This window comes from Gopherus flavomarginatus, chromosome 5 (genome assembly GCF_025201925.1).
Source record: "Gopherus flavomarginatus isolate rGopFla2 chromosome 5, rGopFla2.mat.asm, whole genome shotgun sequence".
NCBI classification, from domain to species: Eukaryota; Metazoa; Chordata; order Testudines; family Testudinidae; genus Gopherus; species Gopherus flavomarginatus.
The window spans coordinates 38,957,320-38,981,774 of record NC_066621.1 but is presented as its reverse complement, the minus strand read 5'-3'; the positions used below and the strand labels follow the sequence as shown (position 1 = coordinate 38,981,774).

At 51.7% G+C, this 24,455-nt stretch overlaps 2 protein-coding genes across 2 annotated transcripts in view; one reads left to right on the top strand and one right to left on the bottom strand.

The window, feature by feature from the left end:
• Positions 1 to 24,455, bottom strand: part of PPP1R32 (protein phosphatase 1 regulatory subunit 32) — a 346,274-nt gene that overhangs the window by 107,176 nt on the left and 214,643 nt on the right. The window lies entirely within an intron of this gene.
• DDB1 (damage specific DNA binding protein 1) lies at positions 85 to 23,056 on the top strand. The gene is made up of 27 exons (XM_050956093.1): positions 85 to 237; positions 704 to 852; positions 1,015 to 1,131; positions 4,175 to 4,396; positions 8,302 to 8,416; positions 8,530 to 8,627; positions 10,147 to 10,305; positions 10,788 to 10,871; positions 11,774 to 11,890; positions 12,416 to 12,518; positions 12,740 to 12,815; positions 12,897 to 13,005; positions 13,195 to 13,373; positions 13,469 to 13,632; positions 13,728 to 13,835; positions 14,340 to 14,547; positions 15,096 to 15,191; positions 15,516 to 15,627; positions 16,312 to 16,435; positions 16,809 to 16,973; positions 17,488 to 17,582; positions 17,736 to 17,906; positions 18,727 to 18,836; positions 19,080 to 19,249; positions 20,014 to 20,116; positions 22,001 to 22,124; positions 22,318 to 23,056. Exons 1-27 carry the CDS (start codon positions 177 to 179, stop codon positions 22,399 to 22,401), a joined length of 3,423 nt encoding a protein of 1,140 aa, XP_050812050.1. The 5' UTR covers positions 85 to 176; the 3' UTR covers positions 22,402 to 23,056.

Below are 24,455 nucleotides of genomic sequence, written 5' to 3'. Positions count from 1 at the left end.
CGGCGCACGCGCCTCCCGTTTACCGCGCGCGCATGCGCGGGTCCTCCCGGCGGCCGTCCCGTGGTGCCCCGCGCGGCGGCGGCGCTCTGGCGGCGGTATCTCGCTGGTGCGGGAGGCGGCGGTGAGGGCTGCGCGGGCCTCGCTCTCTGTGTCTCTTCGGCCGCCCCTCCCCCGCCATGTCCTACAACTACGTGGTGACGGCCCAGAAGCCAACGGCCGTGAACGGCTGCGTCACCGGTACCGGCCGCGCGGGGGGGTGAGGGGCCGGGGGGGTAGGAGTTGGCCGGGGCTGAGGCGGGGGCCCGGGCTGGGAAGAGCCCGAGGGGGGCGGGGGTGACAGCGGGGCCTTGGCCGCTGCTCGTGGGGAGCGGGTCTTAGTGCGGCTACTGCCTGTGGGGCGGGGAACTGGGGCGCCGCGTGGGGGTGAGGGTGCGGGGGGCTGGTGGGTGGGTGGCGAACAGAGTGACGGGCTGGCGAGTGGGGAGGCAGTGGGAGGATGGGGGGCAGTCAGTGTGTGGGGGGGTGAGTGAACAGGGGTCCCGTTCTGGGGGTCCCAGGGGTGGAGTGCAATCAGGGTGCTAGGGGAGCAAGTGGGGTTAAGGGGGTGAGCAGGGTGCTCGAGGTGTAGTGTGAGCCCCTCTGGGGAGACAGAGCTGCTGGCTCACTCCCTTGGTTTGCAGCCTTGTGATGCTTTATCTCACAGGGCACTTCACTTCCTCGGAGGACCTGAACCTGCTGATAGCGAAGAACACCCGCCTTGAGATCTATGTGGTCACGGCAGAGGGGCTGCGGCCCGTCAAGGAGGTGGGCATGTATGGCAAGATCGCAGTCATGGAGCTTTTCCACCCAAAGGTGAGTGTGGTGCCTGGTGGTGGGTGGGGTATGGTGCCAACTGGGGTGCTGAAGGGATGAGATTGTGGAGTGAGGAGTGAAATTCGTTCTGATTTGGTGCCAGGAGTTTGGATGGGTTTCCTTTGTATGGAGTTTTCCTGAAAGCGTATTCCCTCTTTCTAGGGGGAGAGTAAGGACCTGCTGTTCATCCTGACAGCCAAATATAATGCCTGTATCCTTGAGTACAAGCAAAGTGGTGAGAGCATTGATATCATCACCCGAGCCCATGGCAACGTGCAGGTAAGTTGGGTGGGCAGTGCAGTAAAGGCTGGTGGGTTCCCTTTGTGAATGCTGGTTTTATTTTGCTGTTGGCATAGACAAACTATAATTACAAGTTTCTGCCTTGTGGAGCTTGCAACCTAGGGTCCTGATTCTGCAACTGACTCTGTGTCTGTGCCTGGTCTCTTACACTAGTATTCAGACAAAACCCTCCTCACCAGTTTTCAAGCCAAAGCACCTTTCATCTGTTTTCAAATCTTGAAGTATAATTGGCAGCTGTGATGCAATGGATTGAGCACAAGACTGGATGTTAGGAGATTTGATCTGCTAGTAAGTTGCTGAGCGTGTCCTTGGCCACGATGCTTTTGTGTGCCACAGTTTTGCTACCTGTAATGTGCTAAGAGAGCTACAGATAATACCTAGGTCTCAGATAGTTTTTTTTTTTTTTAATCTGTAGATCTCAAAGTGCTTTATAAAAGAGGTAAGCATCATTATTGTCATTTTACTGATGGGGAAACTGAGGCACAAGTTGGTGACATGTCTGAGCCACCCAAGCAGACATAGGATTAAAACACAGGTCTTGTGCAGGGGTCGGCAACCTTTCAGAAGTGGTGTGCCAAGTCTTCATTTATTCACTCTACTTTAAGGTTTTGTGTGCCGGTAATACATTTTAAAGTTTTTTTGAAGGTTTCTCTTTATAAATCTATTTATTATATAACTAAATTAGTGTTGTATTGTAAAATAAACAAGGTTTTCAAAATTTTTAAGAAGCTTCATTTAAAATTAAATTAAAAAGTTGATCTTATGCTGCCAGCCTGCTCAGCCTGCTGCTGGTCTGGGGTTCTGTTCGCCTAGGCCAGCAGCAGGCTGAGCGGGGCCTGCAGCCTGGACCCCAGCTGGCAAGGGTCCGGCAGCCAGAACCACAGACTGGCAGCAGGCTGTGCAGGGCCAGCGGCCGGGACCCCAGACCGGCAGTGGGCTGAGCGCTGGTTTCATCCATCGGCTCCTGCCAGCTGGGATCCCGGCTGCCGGATCCGCTCAGCCCGCTGCCAGTCTGGGATCCTGGCCCTGCCCACATACAGTATGTACCTACCTTCTCCCTGGTTCTGGCCATTCTCTTCCTCTCTCTGCACTGAGGTGAGGGTGGGAGTGCACTGAGCACAGGGCTGGGGGTTAAGGGTCTGGCCAGGAGCTAGAATGAGGGAGGGGGCTCAGGGTTGGGGCAGGAGGTTTGGGTGTTGGGCACTTACCTGGGCAGCTCCCATTTGATGCGAGGGGTGCAGGTGGGAATGTGTATGTGGGGAGGAGGTACAGGAGTTCCCATTTGGTGCTCAGGGTGGGGGTGGGAATGTGGCGGATGGATGGGGTGTGGAGGGGCTGGGTACGTGGGGGGGGTGCAAGAGTGAGGGCTGGGGGCATGTGAGGGGAGTGCAGCTGTCAGGGCAGAGGGGGGGCTGGGTATGTGTGGGGGTACCAGAGTCAGGGCTGGGGTTTTGGGGTGTGTGTGAAGGAGTCAAGCAGAGGGCTGGGTGTGTATGAGGGAGGTATAGGGCTCAGAGCAGGGGGCTGGGGGGTGTGCAGGGGTGTGGGGCTCAGGGCAGAGGGCTGGATGTGTGTGAGCGGGGGGGTCAGGGCTCAGGGCAGAGGGCTGGGTGACTGCCTCCCTAAGAACTCCCAATCCCCTCCACTCCTTGTCCCCTGACTACCCCCTCCTGGAACTCCTGCCCCTAACTGCTCCCCAGGACCCTACCCACTATCTAAGCCTCTCTGCTCCTTGTCCCCTGACTGGACCCTACCCCCTACCTGTCCCCTGACTTCCCCGACCCTTATCCACGCCCCCACCCCCGGACAGACCACCAGGACTCCCATGGCTATCCAGCTGCTCCCCGCCCCCTGACAGCACCCCCAGAACTCATGACCCATCCAACCCCCCCACCTCCTTGTCCCCTGACCACCCCCTCCAGAGACATCCCTCCCTAACTGCCCCCCCCCGGACCCTCCTTCCTTCCTGGCCCCTGACTGCCCTGACCCCTATCCACCCCCCTGTCCCCTGACAGACACTGGGACTCCCATGCCCCATCCAACCCCCCGTGCTCCCTGACTGCCCCCTCCAGAGCCCCCCCCCCCCGCCACTGACCACCTCACCCGGGATCCCACCTCCATCCAACCCACCCTGCCCTTTGTCCCCTGACTGCCCCCACCCCTTATCCAACCCCTCCAGCTCCGGAACCCCTTACCATGAGGCTCCAAGCAGAGCCAGACACCTGCCCCATGGAATTGTGCAGCCCCACCCCTCAGAGTGCTCCGGCAGGGCTCCGATTGAGCAGGGAGTGTGTCTGCCTCTCCGCGGAGCCAAACACTGCCCCGCAGGAGCATGCAGCCCTGGCCCCCGGAGCGCTGCGTGCGCAGTGGCAGGGCTCCAGGGGAGGGGAGGATGTGGGGAAGGGGCTGGCAGCTTGCTGCGGTTGGCCGGGCGCTCCGGCCTTGGAGCGCGGACCCTGCGGCTTGCCACGCCGGGAGAGTGGGGCCATTTGTCCACCCTGTGGACATGCCTATGCTTTTGCTCCCTTCCCCCGCGAGGGGAGCGGAGGGCAGAGGAGAGCGGGCCGGGCTGGGCAGGATTTTTAATGGCATGCTGGAGTCCTGGCAGGCAGCAGCGTGCCATTAAAAATCGGCTCACGTGCCGTCTTTGTCACACATCTCATAGGTTGCTGACCCCTGGTCTTGTGTGTCCCTGTTCAATGCTCTATCTACTAAGCCATGTTGCCTCCCTGGAAAAGAGACTGTGAAGTGTTTGTGCTACTGGAAACTAAGAGTCCAGTTACTGAGGCTGGCTGTTTATCTTTGGAGGATGTCATGGCTCATTGGTGGAAAGGACATCCACTTTGGACATGGAATACCCAAGTCACCTTTTGCTTGCTGGATAATATGCTAAAGCCTGTTAAATAGATTGCAGGAAATCCATTCTCAACTGTGGGATGTTGACCTTGTCTCTTGACCTCACTGAGTGTTCTCTTGCTTCTTTGTTTGGGTCTCTTTCTAATAGTAGTCTCTTCTCTCCCAGGATCGCATTGGTCGGCCCTCAGAAACGGGTATAATTGGCATCATTGACCCAGAATGTCGGATGATTGGATTGCGGCTCTATGATGGCCTCTTCAAGGTCATTCCTCTGGACAGGGACAACAAAGAGTTAAAGGCCTTTAACATCCGCCTGGAGGAGCTGCAGGTCATCGATGTCAAGTTCCTCTATGGCTGCCAGGCTCCTACCATCTGCTTTGTTTACCAGGTACCCTGCGTGACTTCCTTGAGTTGTCCCTGAATGGAGAATATTGGAAATCATTGGGCAGTGCTGGTGTGAGTTGGAGCCCCTGAATATCCTTGTAATTGTCCAAGTCATTTATGCTGTCCTGGAACCTATGCTAAGCAGCATTGTGATCTAGTGGTTAGAGCAAGAGGCTGGGAGTCAGGACTCGACTGACTGTGTGACCTAGGGAAAGCCACCTCACCTCTCTCTGCCTCACTTTCTCTGTCTGTGCCACATGGGTATTAGCACTCCATGGGAGGTCAAGTCTTCCCTCTTTAGGAGCATTGAGATTCTTGGATGACTGGTGCTTTAGATGTGACTATTTCTCATTAAATGGTTAGCAGAAATGTCTCTCAGCATGCATTGGGTAGATTGAGGCGAGCTCAGGTTGGGTTTACAGGCTCTGGCTTATTCTTTATAAAAGGTGATGTTGGGCCCTGATCTGCCTCCTTCTCAGTTGTTGTGAGGAGTCAGTAAATCCTGTTCAGCTATAGTTTAGGGCTACTTTTCATTTCTGTAGGGACCCCAAGCCTGTCTTACTGTTGGGATAGTCTCCCAAAGGGAACATTTCTGAGCACTGTTAAATCTCCACTTACACATCTCTAAACAAACCAACTCCTGTGGGCTGGCTGAATGAGAAAATTGGTGAGAGGACATGGAGCCCTCTGTCTTGACATTGCCAGTGCAAATCTCGCTCAGGCAGATAGATACTGACTGAAAATCATTGCTGTCTGGTGGCTTCTTGATGCCTGTGTGAAATGAGTTTGGTAGCTTCAGTTTAGTTCTTAATGGCTAGATCACATAAAAGTCATGAGCAACAGTAATAATAATAATAATAATCTAGCTTTTCTAATGTGCATTTCATCAGTAGATCTGCACACTTTACAAAGGAGGTCAGTAAGATTATCCCCATTTTACAGATGGCAAACCTGAGACACATAGTAGAGACGTGACAGAGATGCCCTGTCTGTGTCAGAACTGGGAATGGAACCCATGTCTCCTGACTCTCAGTCCAGTGGTCTGTCTGCTAGGCCACAGTGTGCTAATTGTTGGCAGTCTGAGCAGAGAGGCCAGGGTCTGAGCAGTCTGAGCAGAGAGGCCAAGGGAGCTGAGCTTCCTCCTCATCTTTAACGATGACCTCTTCAGGGCATGTCCATGTAACCACAGTGATTTTGAACCCTTCCATCATGACATTTGCCTGAAATACTTTTATTATATCTGTGCTCCATAAAACTTACACGTGCTACAGTAATGGGGTTTGTGTAACCATTGCACCCAGTTTGGGATGTTTGTGGCTTCCTTAAAGCCAATAAGTATAAATAATGGCCTTTACACAACACTCTCTAAAGCGCAAATTACCCCTGTGAGATTAGGAAAGCATTACCCCTATTGTGCTGGTGGGGAAACTGAGGCAGAGAGTGGCGGTGACTTGACCAAGCTCATAGAGTCCAGGTCAGAGCCTGGGTAAGAACTCAGGAATTCCAGGTTTGTACTCACAACGTGCCTCTTTCTACCAAAGCAGCAGAGATAAGGGGACTTTGGTCTTTCATATACACAATAGCAAAACAGGGCTTTGTTTCCACAGACCTAGAAGTTGTAAACATTTCTGATTAAGAGTGATGCTATGAATGCCCTGATTATAATAAACAGTCCTGGTATAAGAAGGGAGGGTTGGTTTGATTTGTGTCTGCCAAAAAACACTTAATGCAGCACAGTAAATTTTGCCCTTGCAGCAGAGTGAGATGCGCATTCTGTCTGACTCATTAATTCTGACATAAAACATTTGATTTGGTTGCTGTCTGTCTGCATTGTGTGCATATAGGCGGGGAGAGGTTTCCAAGTTTATTTTTCGTGTCTAATTCTCGTTAAATTTATTAATCCTAATCAGAGAATTTGGACTGAACAGAATTGCAGTGCATGTTCTTAAATGTTGGTGGGTGTCCTTTTTCTTTTTTTTAACGCCAAAGGCAGATACCACAAATATGAATAAAATTACATAAAAAAGACTGTTAAGAAAACATCCCAGTTGAAAGGACTCAAATTGGTCCAGAAATGCCAGAGTTAAAATGCATTTTTACTCTGAAAAACTGAGAAGCTGCTGTTTTAACAATAATCAGATCTATTCCCCATTTGTATTCCTTGTAATTGCTTCTTGCTTTACTGATAAACTTAAGTTTTTACTGCTCTTTACTCTGGTTGACACTGGTTTGCCAGCACAATCAGAAGAGAATCCAGCTCACGTGACTTGAGTTAGAGCATTGCCAACTGAGTGATTTAAGTTCCAGCTGCATAATCTTTGTTGAAACATGAGCCAGAAAGAACCCAGCTTAACTTTGACTTTGCAGAGCAGGCAGTTTGTAAAAATCTTTTCCTTAGAAACTATTGATTGGATCTGAAAATTGCCAGGACAGAGTACACAGAGAGCCTAACAGTGCCCTTTGACCAAAAAAAAAAAAAAAAAAAGGCATTTTTCATAATAGAACCATGCTTACAACCTTAACTCTGCCCATTTGGGCACCTGCATCGTTACAATACAGTCTGTAGTTCCTGGATCCCATACAGTTTTGAAATAATAGTGCTGTGTGGGTTTTCTGTAACCTAATAGTACAGAGCACTATTCTGTGTGTCAAATAGACATTAGTCAGTGTGTGTTACATGACCCTCTCTGTGCCTGATCCACAGGGGATATGAGTTTGTTACAGCCCCCGCTGCTCAGAGCACGAGTCTCTGGGTCAATTTTAACTTTGGAGGTCCCTGGTTCAGTCCCTGTGGTGTTTCAGTCAGCATGCTGCCTGTCACACTAGCTTGCATGTTTGTAGCTAGATTAGGTTGATAGTTAACTGCCTGATCTCCTAAACTGCATCTGTGGAAGGCTGCCCTGCTGGCTGAATAGAAGAGCAGAGTCCATGGATAAACTGGATAATGGTCAGAGAGTGGGTCTGCTGAGACCACTGCTTTTTATGCTAGCCAGTATCATCTCATTGTTACCATGTGCTCTTCCATTTGTTGTATCCACCTGTTGTCTCTCAAATTGTTATACTGTAACTCTTTGGGACAGGTGCTGTTTTTATTGTGTGTTTGTACAGCACCTAGTACAGGGGTCGGCAGCCTTTCAGCAGTGGTGTGCCGAGTCTTCATTTATTCACTTTAATTTAAGATTTTGCGTGCCAGTAATACATTTTAATATTTTTAGAAGGTCTCTTTCTCTAAGTCTGTAATATATAAACTATTGTTATATATAAAGTAAACAAGGCTTTTAAAATGTTTAAGAAGCTTCATTTAAAATTAAATTAAAATGCAGAGCTCCCCAGACCAGTGACCAGGACCTGGGCAATGTGAGTGCCATTGAAAGTCAGCTCGCGTGCCGCCTTTGGCACATGTGCCATAGGTTGCCTACCTCTGACCTAGTACAATAGACTGATCCATGATTGGGGCTCCAGACACTACTGCAGTGCAAATAGTGGGTGTTGTCATAAATATCATGAGAGAAGAGACGACTTTAAAAAGACTGTCAGGATAGAGAAACTGTGACAAAGAAAATAGTGAAATATAACAAGACAGTCTGTATTTTCATTGCCTTCTGGGCATGTCAAGTAGCACAGCTCTAGAAGGTACTGCATGCACATGCAGCTAAGGTTGTAGAAAATTATATTATATTTGAGAGAATCAGATAATGTGATGAGGGCATTGCTTAAACATTTCCACTCTAACATGATACTGATTGTGGAGGGTCAGACTCCATGCTCCCTGCTGTTTTTAGGCCCCTAATCAGACATTACGGCCCTGCACCCTACTTATTACTCTGCAAGTAATCTCACTATGTTCATGATCACACACACACCTCTGTCTGCCTGCTGCAGTGATTTCTGTTGCTTCTCTTTCTGCAGGATCCCCAGGGCCGCCATGTCAAAACGTACGAGGTATCCCTGCGAGAGAAGGAATTCAACAAGGGTCCTTGGAAACAGGAGAATGTAGAAGCCGAAGCGTCCATGGTAATTGCAGGTCAGTTCTTCTTTATAGAAGATCTTACCTACTACATCTTGCTTCAGTGGTGATGCTTCACCCTTGTTACAGGTACTCTCTAACGAGGCTGTCTGCATTCTCCCTTTCTGCAGTGCCCGAGCCTTTTGGAGGAGCTATCATCATTGGGCAAGAGTCCATCACCTACCACAATGGCGATAAATATCTGGCTATAGCCCCACCCATCATAAAGGTGAGAGAGTTTCTTTCTGGAATGCTGATCCCTAGGGTCATGGATACAACTGCCCTTGGAGCCTGGCTCCCTTGCACTTCAGTTTCCATGTTGTGCCTAGGTACTGCGTGTAGTAAATTCTAAGGCCTACCTGCACTAAGGAGTCTCCAGGCTGGGATTTTAAACTACTCTCTCCCCCTTGCATATCTGTGGGATGGGACTCCTCTACTCCCATGTGACAATGTAGGGATGTGGCCTTTGGGTGCATGAATGGGTGTCTGGTACAGTTGTTGATCCCTGCCTTTGGACACTTGAGGGATGTGTTCTGTGTTGAAGAAGGCGTGTGCCTGGTCCCCTTATAGCCACATATGGGTGGGGCTCCTCTCTGCTTTGAGTGCTGGGTAGAATGCAGTAAAGCCAAAAGCCTGCTGGGGCTCTGGGGCCTCAGAGAAAGAAATACATTAGGTGGTACTGTGAGATTCGGGCATTGGTTCAAGCCAAAGCAGAGATGTAGCTGAATGAAACTCACAGCAAAGGTAGGATCTGTAGCAATGAAAGAACTGAAGCTTGAATACAACACTGTGTGTGAGGAAATGCTTGGTTTGGGAAGAGGGGAGCCAGGTGGGGTGTCTGAGCCAGGGGATTTGATCCTAATCAGAGGGGTATGATTCCTGGGTGCAAGTTGTACAGGAAGCATCAACTAGACCACAGAGGCAACAAGGGGAGTGACTGTGTTAGACTGAAAGAAAAGCAGAGATATGATGAGAAGATCATTTGAAGGCTGAGACAACAATAGGCAAGAATGTGGCAATAGATCTCTGGGAAATAGATACAGGCATCATGGCTTGAGTGTCTAACAGGCTGTCAGCTCAGGCTTTTTGGAGGCCCATGCTTTGATGTGTGCTGCATTAGTAAGAAAAGTAACATGCTGCCTGGGAGTCTCTCTGGGCCTTGGCCTGCAGCCCTAGCACAGACACATCTGCCCTGAAAGTCAAGGGAGATTTGCTTGGGTAAGGGCTGCAGGAGCATGCCATTAAATCCCAAACCAAATGTCTTGACCAGAAGCTGGGCAGCATCTGTCACTCAGAAAACCACTTGTTCAGAGTCCTGAGACAAAGCTGGCATGCAGCTATCTGGGCCCAAAACAGCATCGGGACAATTTATCTGCTGAGTGTGCTCAGTCAGCAGGATGAGGGTTTCTGAGGGGGTTGCTCCTGAGCTGAGAATGGGTTTAAGAAGTTTTAGCCTGACCTGTAATTCCTGAGACAGTTCTGAGTAGTTAATAATGGGGAAGTTCCACCACAGACTCACATATAGTCACTGGCACAATATAATCAGCGGGGAGTCAAATCACTGGCCCAAGGAGCGAGCAGATTGCCACAAGGGTCGGGGGATTTCAGCACCTCGCACAGGATTGTACTGTTGGCCAGGTGCATTGTGGGTATATTCACTCTTCTGACACATCCGGCATTGGCGGCTGCTGGGAGCTGGACACCAAGCTAGGGGGCCCAGTAACTCCAACCTCTTTCTCTGCCTGCAGCAAAGTACAATCGTGTGCCACAACCGTGTGGATCCCAATGGGTCCCGTTATCTCCTGGGGGATATGGAGGGCCGTCTTTTCATGCTGCTTCTGGAGAAGGAAGAGCAGATGGATGGCACGGTCAGCCTGAAGGACCTGCGTGTGGAGCTGCTTGGAGAGGTAGCACTCTTCCCCCTTGCTGCTGTGCCATGTGTGGTCTCTGCCTGGGGAGTTCATGGGCTGCAAGCACAGCTCAGGGACTTTAAATGGAGGGAAGCGACTCTCCACTGGGATGGGGTGGGATTTAATTCCCTGCTATTTTCATAGCTCCGAACCTCCTGAGACACCAGGATATGTGTGGGACTGACCAAGTGTGGGTCCTTTGCTAGCGTCCCCACCTTCACAGGTTGCATTGGAGCTGGTGCTTTGGTCTGTCATTTAAGGGAGCATGTACTCTTTGGCGGTTCTCTAAAAGGATTTTCCTTCAGGCTATGGATCTCAACCGCCTTCCAGGGGCTTTCCCGTGGAGCTGGAGTTTGGGATTTGTGTTTTCAGGGTAGGGGGCCCACCTCTGGCCTGGGGCTTTCCAGTGGGCTTGAATTGTGTATCTGCTACAGGCCTCTTTCCCCCTAACCTACTGGTCCATCTGTCTCCTCATCTAGACATCCATTGCAGAGTGCCTGACCTACCTAGATAATGGTGTTGTCTTTGTCGGCTCTCGGCTTGGGGACTCCCAGCTCGTGAAGGTGAGAAGAAGCTCTCTCTTGTTCTAGTTCTATCTGCAGCCACATTTGTTCACCTTTCCCCTCCTTGCTGGATCCCAAGAGGTGTGGATGGGTCAGGGGAGCCTCTGACTTGCTTCCCATTGCCTCTCACAGGCCTCTCTGCTCTGTTTGCTGGAGGTTCGGTTCTGTTATTGATAAGAGTTCGAATAAACAGGCTCAGTCGGTATTTATTAATCAGATTATTAGTTAAGGATTGATATAGCACATTACAGAATACAGAAAGGAAGGTTGTACATTACCAAACTGATCTACAGAAATGTTCTTGTTTCACTCTCAACTAAGTCTCAAAACCTCAGCTCCTTATGTGCCATGGGTCTTTCCAAAGAGAGACAAAGGAATTTCTTTTTCAACAGCCTAATTACTTGTAAATTTCCTTTATGATATTTCAGGATACGTGATTGATAAGCCCATAGGTATTTTAACCAAGTTATTATTTCAGAAAATGTCTCTGACAACAAGCAAATCCTGATGAAATAAAAACATCTCAATAGTTTATTATCTTATCAATCACAAAAAACATCTGCAGTAACAAATATCTTTCATCAGTCACAAGTGGTCTCTTTTCTTGGTTTCCTAGACATCTGATGACTTTTTCTGTGGGTTGACAGGATCATAGCAAGAGATTACACACATTCCATCACTTTTGGTCACACACTAAGGTTCAACCTGTGTACAGAGAACATTTGGGTGTATAGATACAGAATACCAGCACTTTGATTCGTGCCCCACAGTGTTCTGAGACTTACGTACAAAGCATTATGGGAGTTTAATATCTGCTAACAGCTCAGATCCCTCCCCACCTGCTGCCTACCTCTGGGTGCTCCCTGCATTTACTTTGGGAGCTAATGACTTTGTGTTCACAGCTCAGCGTGGACAGCAATGAACAAGGCTCCTATGTAGTGGCCATGGAAACCTTCACCAACCTGGGCCCCATCGTGGACATGTGTGTGGTGGATCTGGAGAGACAGGGTCAAGGGCAGGTAATAATTAATGGCTCTGCCTTCCCTTTGTTAGTGCTGAGTGCATCTGCTCCAGACGGGGGCATGCCCGCTGCAAAGGGGGAATAGACTGTGGTCCATGCTGGGCATCCAAGCTACCCTTGTTTGAGCTGCTGCACAAAGAAATGCTGGAAGAACTGCTTGTGGGGTATTCTGTGTTGGGAGCAGCGAATGGTGGTGCTTTGAAATCCATTGAGGAAAGGTGCTGAGTGTAAAGCAGAGGTCTTAGGGTGGGTGCTTCCTGTGGGTCCCTTCTCATAAGGGAAGATTAGGCCTCCCATGAGACTGCTCTGGAGGATCAGACTCGGGGATGGGGAAAGGGTGATGAGCCACCTCCAAAGAACTTCCTTTGGGACGTAGGGGACACCTGACCCCTTCCATCTACCAAGACCCTTACCTGAATGCCTCTTCTCATAGTGGGAGGAGATGTCCCCGCATACCCTCCCTACCCCAAGACCTTAGCTGGGAGGAATTGGAGGAATGTTAATGGGTATCTGCTCTCTCTAGCTGGTCACGTGCTCTGGTGCCTTTAAGGAGGGCTCCCTGAGGATCATCCGGAACGGGATTGGGATTCATGAACACGCCAGCATCGACCTGCCAGGGATTAAAGGTGCGTAAATCCATTGGGAGCGCAGAGCATACGTGCCAGCCTTCAGCTCTGTCAGCCTGTTCTACAAGCCTATGTGGTTGTGACCCACAGCTTCAGAGGGAACTGGGGGACATGTCCTGCATGCAGGCTGGGCAGGGGTATGGGGTGTGTCAAGGGGCATCTCCCTAAGTTTTTTGATGAGATGTTTACTCTGAGTAATAGTGGGCTCTTTCCCTTTACAGGCCTATGGCCCCTGAGGTCAGATTCACATCGTGAAACCGACAACACGTTGGTGCTGTCCTTTGTAGGCCAGACCAGGTAAGGCTCTGGGATTAATGCTGGGGCAGGCTCTGGGCTGTGTGCTGTGCACCTAGTTGAAGAGTTCTCTCCCTCTTGTAGGGTTCTGATGTTAAATGGGGAGGAAGTGGAGGAAACTGAGTTGACAGGATTTGTGGATGATCAGCAAACCTTCTTCTGTGGCAATGTGGCCCATCAGCAACTGATCCAGGTACTGGTCAAGCCAGTGAGAGAGGAGGGGGCTTCTGACTGGAATGGAAAGGGCTGTGAGGTATCATGGGAGGAGGCCTACAGAATGTGCTCCCAGAAATGGGGATGGTGGCAGAGTTCCACCTGGGCCGAGTGTCATTGAGGGTGAATGTGCCCTGCGTCTGAGCTGGAGTGTTTCCTGCTTCTCCAGATCACCTCTGCCTCTGTGCGGCTGGTCACTCAGGAGCCCAAAGCCCTGGTGAGTGAATGGAAAGAGCCCAAGGGGAAGAACATTAGCGTGGCTTCCTGTAACAGCAGCCAGGTGGTGGTGGCTGTGGGACGAGCACTCTACTACCTGGAGATCCAGCCCCAGGAGCTCAGGCAAATAAGGTGGGTGTGATCCCCTTGCCCTGTCTGGTTCCTCTGGCCCCCAGCCTGGTTATTGACCTGTCCATTTCCTTCCTGCCTGCCTGCCTGCCTGCCAGCTGCACAGAGATGGAGCACGAGGTGGCCTGCCTGGATATCACCCCACTGGGGGACTCTAATGGCATGTCCCCTCTGTGTGCCATCGGCCTCTGGACTGACATTTCAGCCCGCATCCTAAAGCTGCCCTCGTTTGAGCTGCTGCACAAGGAGATGCTGGGAGGAGGTAGGTGCCGCTTGTGGGGCATTCTGTACTGGGAGCAGTGAACACAGCTGTGTGTGACACTTAATGGGGACTTCTCTTTTTTCCCACTCCCACAGAGATCATTCCCCGCTCCATTCTGATGACCACCTTTGAGAGCAGCCACTATCTCCTCTGCGCCCTGGGAGATGGGGCTCTCTTCTACTTTGGGCTCAGCATTGAGACGGGTAGGTACATGGCCCCTCCTACTCTGGTTTTTGAAGGAGACAAGACTGATCAGATGCCCTTTCTCCCCCTTCTGAATCCTCTCTCTGATCCCAGATGGGCTGGGCTCCATGGCATGATGGCCCCACCCCTCTCCATCCTGGTCAAGCCACTCCCCGACAGGGCAAGGATCTCACCAGTTTGTAACAACCTTGACATCCCTAGAGAGTTTGATGGGCAGGTTCTGTTCAGATACTTGATGTAATCAGGATTCCTGCTACAGGAGGGGGATCAGCCCTTGCCTGCTTTTCGAGAGAGAGCTACTCTTCCCTCTCCTGGAGGGGACATGAGGTGGCTTTTTGTGTCAGACCCTTTGACAGCCACCCTCTGCTGACAGCACAGTGCCTCTGGCCTCCATGTGGCCTCTGGTCTGCAGCCAGTGTGCCTTGCTGCTTGATCCCACTCTTCCAAAAGCTACTATCCCCTTTGGTTGGGCAGCTCCTAACACTGCTGCTCCCTTACTATAGGTTTGCTGAGCGACCGTAAGAAAGTGACGCTGGGCACCCAGCCCACTGTCCTGAGGACATTCCGTTCACTCTCCACGACCAATGTCTTTGCCTGCTCTGACCGCCCCACTGTGATCTACAGCAGTAACCACAAGCTGGTCTTCTCCAACGTCAACCTCAAGGAGGTGAACTACATGTGTCCCCTCAACTCGGATGGCTACCCTGACAGGTGAGCACGCTCCCCCACATGCCAGAGGGGACTCTGCACTGGCCCAAGTGAGGTAAGGAGCAGCATGTCTTGAGGATTCCCAGCTACATCCTTCTACCTGATCTAGTGTCTGAAGGGCACAACGCCCCCACGTGCCTTCCTTGCTCAGGCCTGGCTGACAAGAAGGTGGAAGGTGATGGCATGTTCAGTGAGCACTATACCTACAGGCCAGCTTGCAGCTGCATGGAGAATGGGAAAGGGAAACCCTCCTCCTAGATGCTATCAGACTCGCTCCTCTTCCTCACTTGCACAATCAGTCCAGCTCTTTTGCTGCCCTTATGGTGTTGAACGAGAAGACACTTGCCATTGCTTACTTTGTCCCTCCCCATATACTGGCATTGGGTTTTCCCGTGCTGGCTGGGTCCCAGTAACCCTTAGAATCATGAGATCAGTGGTATGTTAGTCTGGCTATTCTCCCAGCATCCTAGCTATTCAGAGCCCTGGAGTCAGTGGCTTCCTCTCTCGGCATCTGGTCAAGCCTGGTCACTGACAGTCTCCTTTCTTTACAGTCTGGCATTGGCCAACAACAGCACTCTGACAATCGGCACCATCGACGAGATCCAGAAGCTTCACATCCGCACGGTTCCCCTCTATGAGTCACCCAGGTGAGCAGCGGGGTGTTCAGTTTCTGGGTCTGCACCCTGTGTATGAGTGGGGAAGGACGATGGCACGGCTCATCATTCTCCAAAGAGGAGCCGCCCCCACCTTTCCACTGGTGTATGGAAGTGGTGAGATGGATGAATCAATGAGATTGGTGGCTGGCACTCTTGAGAGCAGCCTGGGGACTGTAGCAAAGAAATGTCTGGGAATTGAGTAATGTAACAGCCTAGTGTCCCAGGAGCCTCTGTGTTCTCTTTAGCCTCAACTATGCTCTCTCCCCTCCCCCTGAGGAGTCCTTGCCCACACAGCTTGCTCTGTTTATTCTGCAGGAAGATCTGCTACCAGGAGGTTTCTCAGTGCTTTGGCGTGCTTTCGAGTCGCATTGAGGTGCAGGATGCCAGTGGGGGCACCACTGCACTGAGACCCAGTGCCAGCACCCAGGTTAGAGGAAGCTCTGGGAAGGCATGTGGGCTTAAGAGCTGGGCTGCTGGATAAGCAGCTGTTGGAAACGTGACTCTTCAAGCCAAATGGCGATACATATTTTTCTTGTCATCCCAAGGTTGAGTACGTGGACCCCACTGCCCTACCCCATGGCAGTCTGGGAAGGAGGGAGGGTGGGACTCTTGTCTTAGACTCTTGAATCTTTTTATCTCTAGCAGACTCTGCGGCTTCCCTTGTTACATGTTCCCCTTTTCTCTCAGCCTTACCATTCAGATTGGTCATTAGATGGGATGGCTGATCCATCCTGGGATGTTTACTTTTCTCCATGGCTGAGACAAAGGGCCTCTCAGAAGCTGCCATGGAAACTTCCATCTTATCATTCTGTGTGTTCCTTAGCCTGAATTCTGTTCTGCTGTTCCATCAGTCTGGCTTCAGAAGACTCTCTGAGGGTGAATCTAATGTGCTAATGTGCCCCTGAGCAACTGCATCTGGATTTTCCCATGGGAAGAAATGTTCCCTCACATCAGTGGCCCATTTGGCCAAGAGGCTTGTCTGGGATCTCATTCATCTTCTTATCCCTGCCCTGTATTTCCAGCTTTCTCTCTCATTCAGCCTCTCTGCTCTCCCAGTGTGCCAGGCCGCTGCGAGTAGCTTGAGGGTGTGATCGCTCGCTCTCTGTCCCAGGCCCTGTCCAGCAGCGTCAGCTCCAGCAAGCTGTTTTCCAGCAGCACCGCCCCGCACGAGACATCCTTCGGAGAGGAGGTGGAGGTGCACAATCTACTCATCATAGACCAGCACACCTTTGAAGGTACCAGCCCCAAATACTCCCTTCTTCCTGCCCTCAGGAGGGGGCCCAGCTCACGTGCTGAAAACTTTCCCTTGCAATGCACATGTGGCAAAGGGTCATGGATGAGACCAGCAGTTCTGTGAAAAAGAGGCTTTATCAGAAGGAAAGGCAAAAGGATAGGGACTCCTGGAGGAGGGCTGGGTGTAAGGCCAAGGGAGTTATATTAAGCGGAAGCACAGGCTGGAAAAGAGGGGCTTTCCAGGACAGCTCTTGGCTCTGTCACTTGGGCACATGGAGCAGGCTCTTAATTCCTTATGATAGGCTGGTCCAGTAGCATGAAAGGGGAGGGGGCTCTTGGTCACAACCCAATTGCTTTTATCTTTCCTATGCCCAGTGCTCCACGCTCACCAGTTCCTGCAGAATGAATATGCCCTAAGCCTGGTCTCCTGCAAGCTGGGCAAGGACCCCAACACGTACTTCATCGTGGGCACGGCCATGGTGTATCCTGAGGAGGCTGAGCCCAAACAGGGTCGCATTGTAGTCTTCCACTACTCAGATGGTAAGAGGGAGAAGGTTGAGTTCCTGTACCAGGTCCTTCTCCTGGAAGCACTCCAATCATCCGAGGGAGGTCACGACCTAATCCCAGAGGATTGGGAATGGACATCACTGCAACAGGCACTTTGGCTTCCCTCACAGGCCTGCTGACAGATGGTTGCCAGTTGTCCTTGAGAAAGCTTGTGCCTGCTGCTTGGGGGGCTTTTGCTCTGCTGCGAACCAACCTCCAAATTATGGTAACTTCTCCCCATCTCCCATTAGGACACAGTAATCCTTCACCCTAACTTCCTTCCGGAACCAGAGTCTGAATCCCATGGTCTTTCCAGTCTTACCGCTCACGTCCTTCCGCTACTGTCACTGGGCCAGCAGTTGCCCACAGACTGGCTGAGAAATGGACTTAGCCTTTCTAGGGAGAGAACAGCCTTGAATAGAGCATCTTGTTTGGGTTCCACAGAGGGTCTTGTAGCTGCTCTTGAGGGACACAGAGGGTAACCAAAGAGTCTATTGGTGTGTTCCAGGGAAACTGCAGAGTCTGGCTGAGAAGGAAGTGAAAGGGGCTGTGTATTCCATGGTGGAGTTCAACGGCAAGCTCCTAGCCAGCATCAACAGCACGGTAAGCTCCAGCAAGGCCCTGGATATCCCAGGCAAGAGGCGGCTCAGCCACGAAATTGAAAGAGCTCTAGAGCTCTGGTGTGCTGGGCTATTCTGGGCTGCTGTGTCCCTCTCGCATTTCTGTGCTGGCCCTGGTTCACGTCTGTTCCCTCAGGTGCGTCTGTATGAGTGGACAGCAGAGAAGGAGCTGCGCACAGAGTGTAACCATTACAATAATATCATGGCTCTCTACGTGAAGACCAAGGGGGACTTCATCCTGGTTGGAGATCTGATGCGCTCTGTCCTGCTTCTTGCCTACAAGCCCATGGAGGGTAACTTTGAGGAGGTATTGATACTCTTCCACCCAGGGTGATCCAAAGGATGAGGGTCTCCATCCTATGGTACAGCAAGGGACTTTCAGGAAAGGGAGAGCAGCTTGTGGGGTGAGGAAAGGGCAGTTTGTCCAGAGGAGAGCCAACAGAGCTGGGCTTCCCTTTGAGGCACAGTGTCCCTAAGAACAGGATCTACTGAAGCCACTCATTGGCAGATCTCTGTGGGCTCCTGTGAGACAGGCTGCTGGGGGATCTGGTTCAGTGCCTGCCATGGGGCCAGGAGGTGGGTTGTCTTGGCTTCCTGTGGTGGGATGCAGGGTTGGTAGTACAAGGGGTCCTGATGAGAGACCAGCCCCCCTCACAAGCAACATGGGTTTACCTGCCAGGATCCTTGTTACGTTCTCGGGGTAGGGAATGTGCTGCTGGGGTAGCTGGCTCTCTGGTGTAGTCCTCCCAGGGATCAGTCTGCCTTTTCATCCAAAGGCCCTACCTTCCTAGGCTCCTCCAGAAAGAGCCACTTCTGCAGGAAACTGGCACAGAGTCCCTCTCCTGGGGAAATGGGATCATGATCCCATCAACTGTTTGGAGTTTGTGCTGTCCTGCTGCTCCTCCAAGGGGCCTTGTGAATGTGCAGACCTCCTTCCTCTAGTTCTGACATGGGCTGGCGCTTTCTCCTTCCACCTGACTTCATCACTGGGCTCAGAGAGCTGGGTGGGATCCCCCCATGCCACTGTAACTTTGGTGTTGGGTCGGGCAGGGTGGCTTCATGAGGATATCACCTTGGGGGCTCACAGTAGGGCCTGATCTCCCCTAGTGTTTGTCATCTCCTTTAAGATTGCTCGAGACTTCAACCCAAACTGGATGAGTGCCGTGGAGATCTTGGACGATGACAACTTCCTGGGAGCAGAGAATGCTTTTAACCTATTTGTGTGCCAGAAGGACAGGTAAGCAGGCTCTGGGCATGATGGTGATGGTGGGGTGGTACATCCTATCATCCCCTTCCTTTCAGGTGGGTGTTAGCTGGCAGGACTTGCCTTTCTTCTGTGTGTGGAATGTGACTGTGGGGAGGTGCATGTGTTAGCTCAGAGTACTGGGATGGGGAGTGTGCTTGTGAGCAGCGGGACATGTCTCTGGTGCCTCTGCTCTGTGTTCTCACCCCGTTGCCTACCAGGGTCCTTGCATTTCAGCGCTGCCACGACTGACGAGGAGCGCCAGCACTTGCAGGAAGTGGGGCTGTTCCACCTGGGGGAGTTTGTCAACGTGTTCTGCCATGGCTCCCTGGTCATGCAGAACCTGGGCGAGACCTCCACACCAACACAAGGCTCAGTGCTCTTTGGCACGGTCAACGGAATGATCGGTAAGGGGAGAGCTCTGCGGCTGCCTCTTGCCCTGCTTTGAGGGCTGTTGTGTGAGATCTCAGATCCTGGAGGGGGCACTAACATGGGCTTCGAAAGGAAGCTCCTAAAGTGGATTTGATAGCAGAGCCCTCCTGGAGCCATTAGTTGGGCTGGGCAGATTGGTTTTTGATGAAAAATTTAAAATATTTGCACAGTGTCTGCTCTCACCAGCAAATATTGATTTTTGGGGGGCAATTAAAATACTTCTGCTGAAAAAAAAAATAGAATTTTTTGTTTAGAAATGCTGCTGCGGTGCCTCATGTGAGTTGTAGTTTCCTCATGTTCCCACTCGCTGTCCTTGGCTGGGCTCCCCAGCCTTCCTAGGTGTCCTATGATGTGCTGCCATCCCTCTCCAAGAGGGGACATTGTGGTGCATCATGGGAGATGTAGTCCCATCAGGGAGCCTGGCCTACATTGAATGGGAGCATAAGGTACCTGAACCACAGCTCCCGAGAGGCACCAGCTTTTCTGGATTTAATCTTTCTGGGTTTGAATTTTTGCTGAAAAATGAAGTTTTCTGTGGAAAATATGCAAGAGAATGATTTTTTTCACTTCCATTTACATTTCCTGGGTGGGGGGAGCGCTTGTGACCATCTCTACTCATTAATTGCCAGGCAAGAGCCTGCTATTCCCAGCCTGCTGGATGCTGCAACAGTGTGGTCCAAGGGTTGCCAGGAAACTGCTGCATCCAGCCCTGCCCCTAATGCCCTCTCCTCTCTTGCAGGGCTGGTGACGTCACTGTCAGAAAGCTGGTACAACCTCTTGCTGGATATGCAGAACAGACTCAATAAAGTCATCAAGAGTGTGGGCAAGATCGAGCACTCCTTATATCCTTCCCCATCCTCCTGCTCTGTGCCCCCTTCTCTAGCAGATCTAGGAGCTTAGCAATGAAGGTGCCTTTACAGTGGCAGTCACCTAAACTGTGGCTATGTTAGGCTGTGCCATGAGTGGGATAGAGGCTGACAAAGCGAGTGCTAGAATGCTGACTCATGAATTGATGAGCCAAAGCCTAGAGTGACTTCCAGGAGCCCGGGTGGTGGGAGAATTTATGGAAGTTCACCACATCTTTGTGTAACTGACCCACTGTGGTGGGCTCTGATCACTTGGACATGGTGTCCCTGGCACTTTGAGCTTGATCACCAACCCGTCGATCACGATCAACTGGTTGATCCTGGAGCTTCAGCCAGCTGATCGCAATTTCCGGGCTGCTAAAAGTCCAGCGGCGCAGCTCGGCTCAGAGGCTGCCTGCCTGCCGTGGCCCCATGCCACTCCTGGAAGCGGCTGACTGTTGGCATGTCTCTGTGGCCCCTGGGGGAAGGGAGAGGGGAGGTGGCATTGTGCGCTGCCTCCAGCACCATCCTCAGGAACCGGCCAATGGGAGCTGCGGAGATGGCGCTTGCAGGCACAGGCAGTGCATGGAGATCCTCTGCCTCCCTCCCCCAAAATTGCGATCGACTGGCTGAGGCTCCAGGATCGACCAGTTGATCGCGATCGACAGGTTGGTGACCACTGCCCTAGGGTATTGGTGCCAAAGCTCAAGGTGCCAGGGACATCATGTCTAAGTGATCAGATCTCATCACAGTGGGTCACAAGTACACAAAGATCTGGTGAACTTCCATAAATTCTCCCACCACCCGGGCTCCTGCCGCTTCTGGGAGCGGCATGGGGCCATGGCAGGCAGGCAGGCAGCCTGAGCCCCGCTGCGCTGCTGACTGGGAGCCACCTGTGGTAAGCTCCTCCTGGCTGGAGCATGCACCTTGCACCCCACCTCGCACCTTAGCGCAGAGCTCCCTCCCAGACCCCACAGCCCAACCCCCTGCCCTAGCCCGGAGCCCCTTTCTGCACCCAAACTCCTCCCAAGAGCCCACCCCTCCTGCACCCCAACCCACTGCCCCAGGCTCAGCCAATGCACACCCCACAGTTGAGAACGTTATACTGATTTGTGGCAATCCCTGAAGGATTTTGGATCTATAATTCACAAATGACACTAATAAAAAGTAAAACTCATGAAGTGTCCAGTGGATTCTACAAGATTAGGTGCAGTGTGACCATATGATGCCTGCACCCAAACACCCTCCCAGAGCTTACGCCCCAACCCTCTGCCCCAGCTCAGCCTGGAGCCCTCTCCCACAGTTTGAGCCCCTTGGACCCAGCCCAGAGCCTGCAGCTCCTCCCGCATGCCAACCCCCTGCCCCAGCCTGGTGAAAGTGAGTGAGGGTGGGGGAGAGCGAGCGACAGAGGGAGGGGAGAATGGAGTGAGCGGGCTGGGGCCTTGGGGAAGGGGTGAGGTAGATTCTGGGTTGATCTTAAGTTCAAAAAGTGATCTTGTGCATAAAAAAGGTTGGAGATCACTGCCCTAGGGACTCTACCAGTGGGTAGGGGGAATGTTGTGAGCTGCTCTGCAGAGTAGCAGGATGAATCCGGCAGCGTGTGTGTTGTTTTGCAGTCGGGGTCAGGGACTCCACTGAGCTTGGCACACAGTCCTTGCACCAAAGAGCTCACAGTCTCTCTCTCGCTCAAATACTGGGCTGTGATGTAAATCAAGTGCTGCACTGGTCATGGATGTAGCATGTATGTGTGGGAAGCAGGGCAGTGTGTCCAGCGAAGATGCTGTGCATGCCTGGGGGTGGAGTTTTGTTCTGAGTGGTGTTTAAGGGAGTCCAAGGATGATGCAGTTTAAGTGGGTTTTGCTCCTTGACTCTTGCTTGCACCTGGAGATCATTTCACACTGAGCGCAAGACAGAGCCAGCCACAGGGTTCATTGATGGTGACTTGATCGAAAGCTTCCTGGACATCAGCCGGCCCAAAATGCAGGAGGTGGTAGCAAACCTACAGGTGAGATGGGGTCCGGGTGTGAGAATTGGTCAGTTCCAGGTGAGCAGCAGAGGATCTTGGGAAACTGTTCTCTGGTACTAGTCTTTTGAATGGCACTCCTTCACCCTGGTCCGTGCAGGGGTGCTTCTATAGGAGCTGTGTTCCTCCTCTTTCCCCAGTCATGCTGCTGTAACACATCTGTCCCTTGTTGCAGATTGACGATGGCAGTGGCATGAAGAGAGAGGCCACCGTGGATGACCTGATAAAGATCGTGGAGGAGCTGACCCGGATCCATTAATAGGATTCGGACTCATCTCCTAGCATCTTCCTCCATGGTAGAATATGGAGTCTCTTTCCACCTGCAGCCAGGGGGTCCCTAGCCAGTTGCACTATGACACCAGAGGCTGCGATTATTTTCCCGGGTGGAAGGGGAGAACCTCTGAACTGAAGCCATCTCGCTAGGGACTTGGGGATGTGATTTTGGCTGGGCGTCATGTCATTTCCTGCTTGGGTTCACCAATCCTGTGGACCTCGGCTCCCAACCCAGGACTGGTCATGGCCGATTGCTCCCATTGGGTAACTACTAGCGCTTGGCTGAAGGGTCACTCCTGCCTGGACTTCCCCTGTGGCTCACTCGTTCACTGTTGTCTTTAGTATCTTTTTGTTTGATTTTCTTTGATTCAGTGTGTTTTGAAGTGGAAGCCTCCTGCACCCCCTTCTGCCTCTGTAATGAGGATGGGCTGGAGCCTTTTCTCTGGTGCTGGGAAGATGGGGGAGATACCGGGCTGGCTTTTGGAGGTGCCCTGTTAGTCTGGGTGGTGAAGCTCAAAGGGTAGAGAAGGCCTCTCTCTCTCCACAGGATTTGTGGCGTGCTCAGGGAGGAAGGGTCTGGAAAGTGAAATCTCTGTGGTTTGGTTTGAGTTTTACCAAATAAAGTAGAGTCCAAGAGGAAAGGTCTGGCTCCTTCTTCTTGTCCCTCTGTTCTGCCACAGGGCTGATTTGTAGTGCTGTGCCCTCCCTGCTCTGTGGGCTATTGCTACAGGAGCCATATCCTTGCTGTGCTCCACAGGGAACTCTCACTCCACATCCCTGTTCTCCATTGCTTTGAGCTTTGTCCAGCAATGATCCTTTGGGCTTTAACTCCCCTTGGTTATCTCAGCTCACACACAGTCTGCAGGGGACATTGGACAGAGCTGAACAGCCGAGTGGCTTGATCAGATTCTGGGGAAGGAGGTGAGGACCTTTCCCAGATGCATTCTTCTGTGTGTGCACTTTGGAGACAGTCATCTCAGACTTGTCTCCGTACTGAGGAATGTGGGCTTTGCCTCGTGCAGAGTGCTTTGAAGGCATTACTTTGCATGCTCCTCTTACAGGTCTAGGCATGTACCTAAACATATGGTGCTCCAACGTTACCCAAATACTCAAGGGAAAAGTAAGACCTGGAAACCTTCTGGAATGTGTCCATCCCCTCTGCAGAGCAGAGTTAAGGTTACCATGGGAATGATCTTGACCAGTGGTTCTCAAACTATTGTACTGGTGACCCCTGTCACATAGCAGGCCTCTGAGAGTGACCCTCTCCACCCCATAAATTAGAAACACTTGTTTATATATTTAACACCATTATAAATGCTGGAGACAAAGCGGGGTTTGGGGTGGAGGCTGACAGCTCGTGACCCCCTGAGGGGTCCCAACCTCCAGTTTGAGAACCCCTGATTTTTGACAATGAATCCCTGGATTTTTTTTTATAGAATTAAAAGGACAGCTTCACCATCACCTTTTTGCATCTATTAAGGGGCTTCCCACCTGCCCTGCCTCTTGGCTTGCTGTTCTGGCTGTCTCATGCCAAGCTGTGTGAGATGAATTTCTCGGGTTCAGTCTGCTGCCAGGGGGGCAGAGGAGCAGTGTATTCCCATGACAAGATGCCTGAAAGGGCAGTCCTCCCCAGCTTGGAAGCTTTTGCCAACAATTCCCAGTAGCATGAGCAAGTGTAAATATCTCTGCAGTTAGGAACAACGAGATCATCAGATTGGCTCAGACCAGCATTCCTTTCTTTGATAGTGGCCAGCAGCAGATGCTTCAAAGGAGGGTGCCAGAACTCCTGCCCTAACCTAGTCCTGGCTCACTTTGCATTGTCTCCTCTGTAGATTCACCCCAGCACCTTACTGTGGGTCACCATGTGGCTGAGATAATAGCTTTGTCTATCAAACTGAACTGCTTTCACAGCAGCCCATCTCCCTCCAGTCTTGTTGCTTGTGAATGAAATAATGAACTGTGTGCGGCTCAGTGTGGCGTGGAGGCTGGTCCATTGTGCTCCAGTACCCCTTTGCACATTGGCAGGAGTGTGAGGCCAGG

Bases quoted from the DNA above. Each gene is read 5' to 3' on its own strand.
- DDB1 (XM_050956093.1), top strand. From the start codon at position 177: ATGTCCTACAACTACGTGGTGACGGCCCAGAAGCCAACGGCCGTGAAC. The intron at 16,436-16,808 runs GTACCAGCCCCA...TCCTATGCCCAG, and splicing joins AGACCAGCACACCTTTGAAG to TGCTCCACGCTCACCAGTTC. The intron at 17,907-18,726 runs GTATTGATACTC...ATCTCCTTTAAG, and splicing joins TGGAGGGTAACTTTGAGGAG to ATTGCTCGAGACTTCAACCC.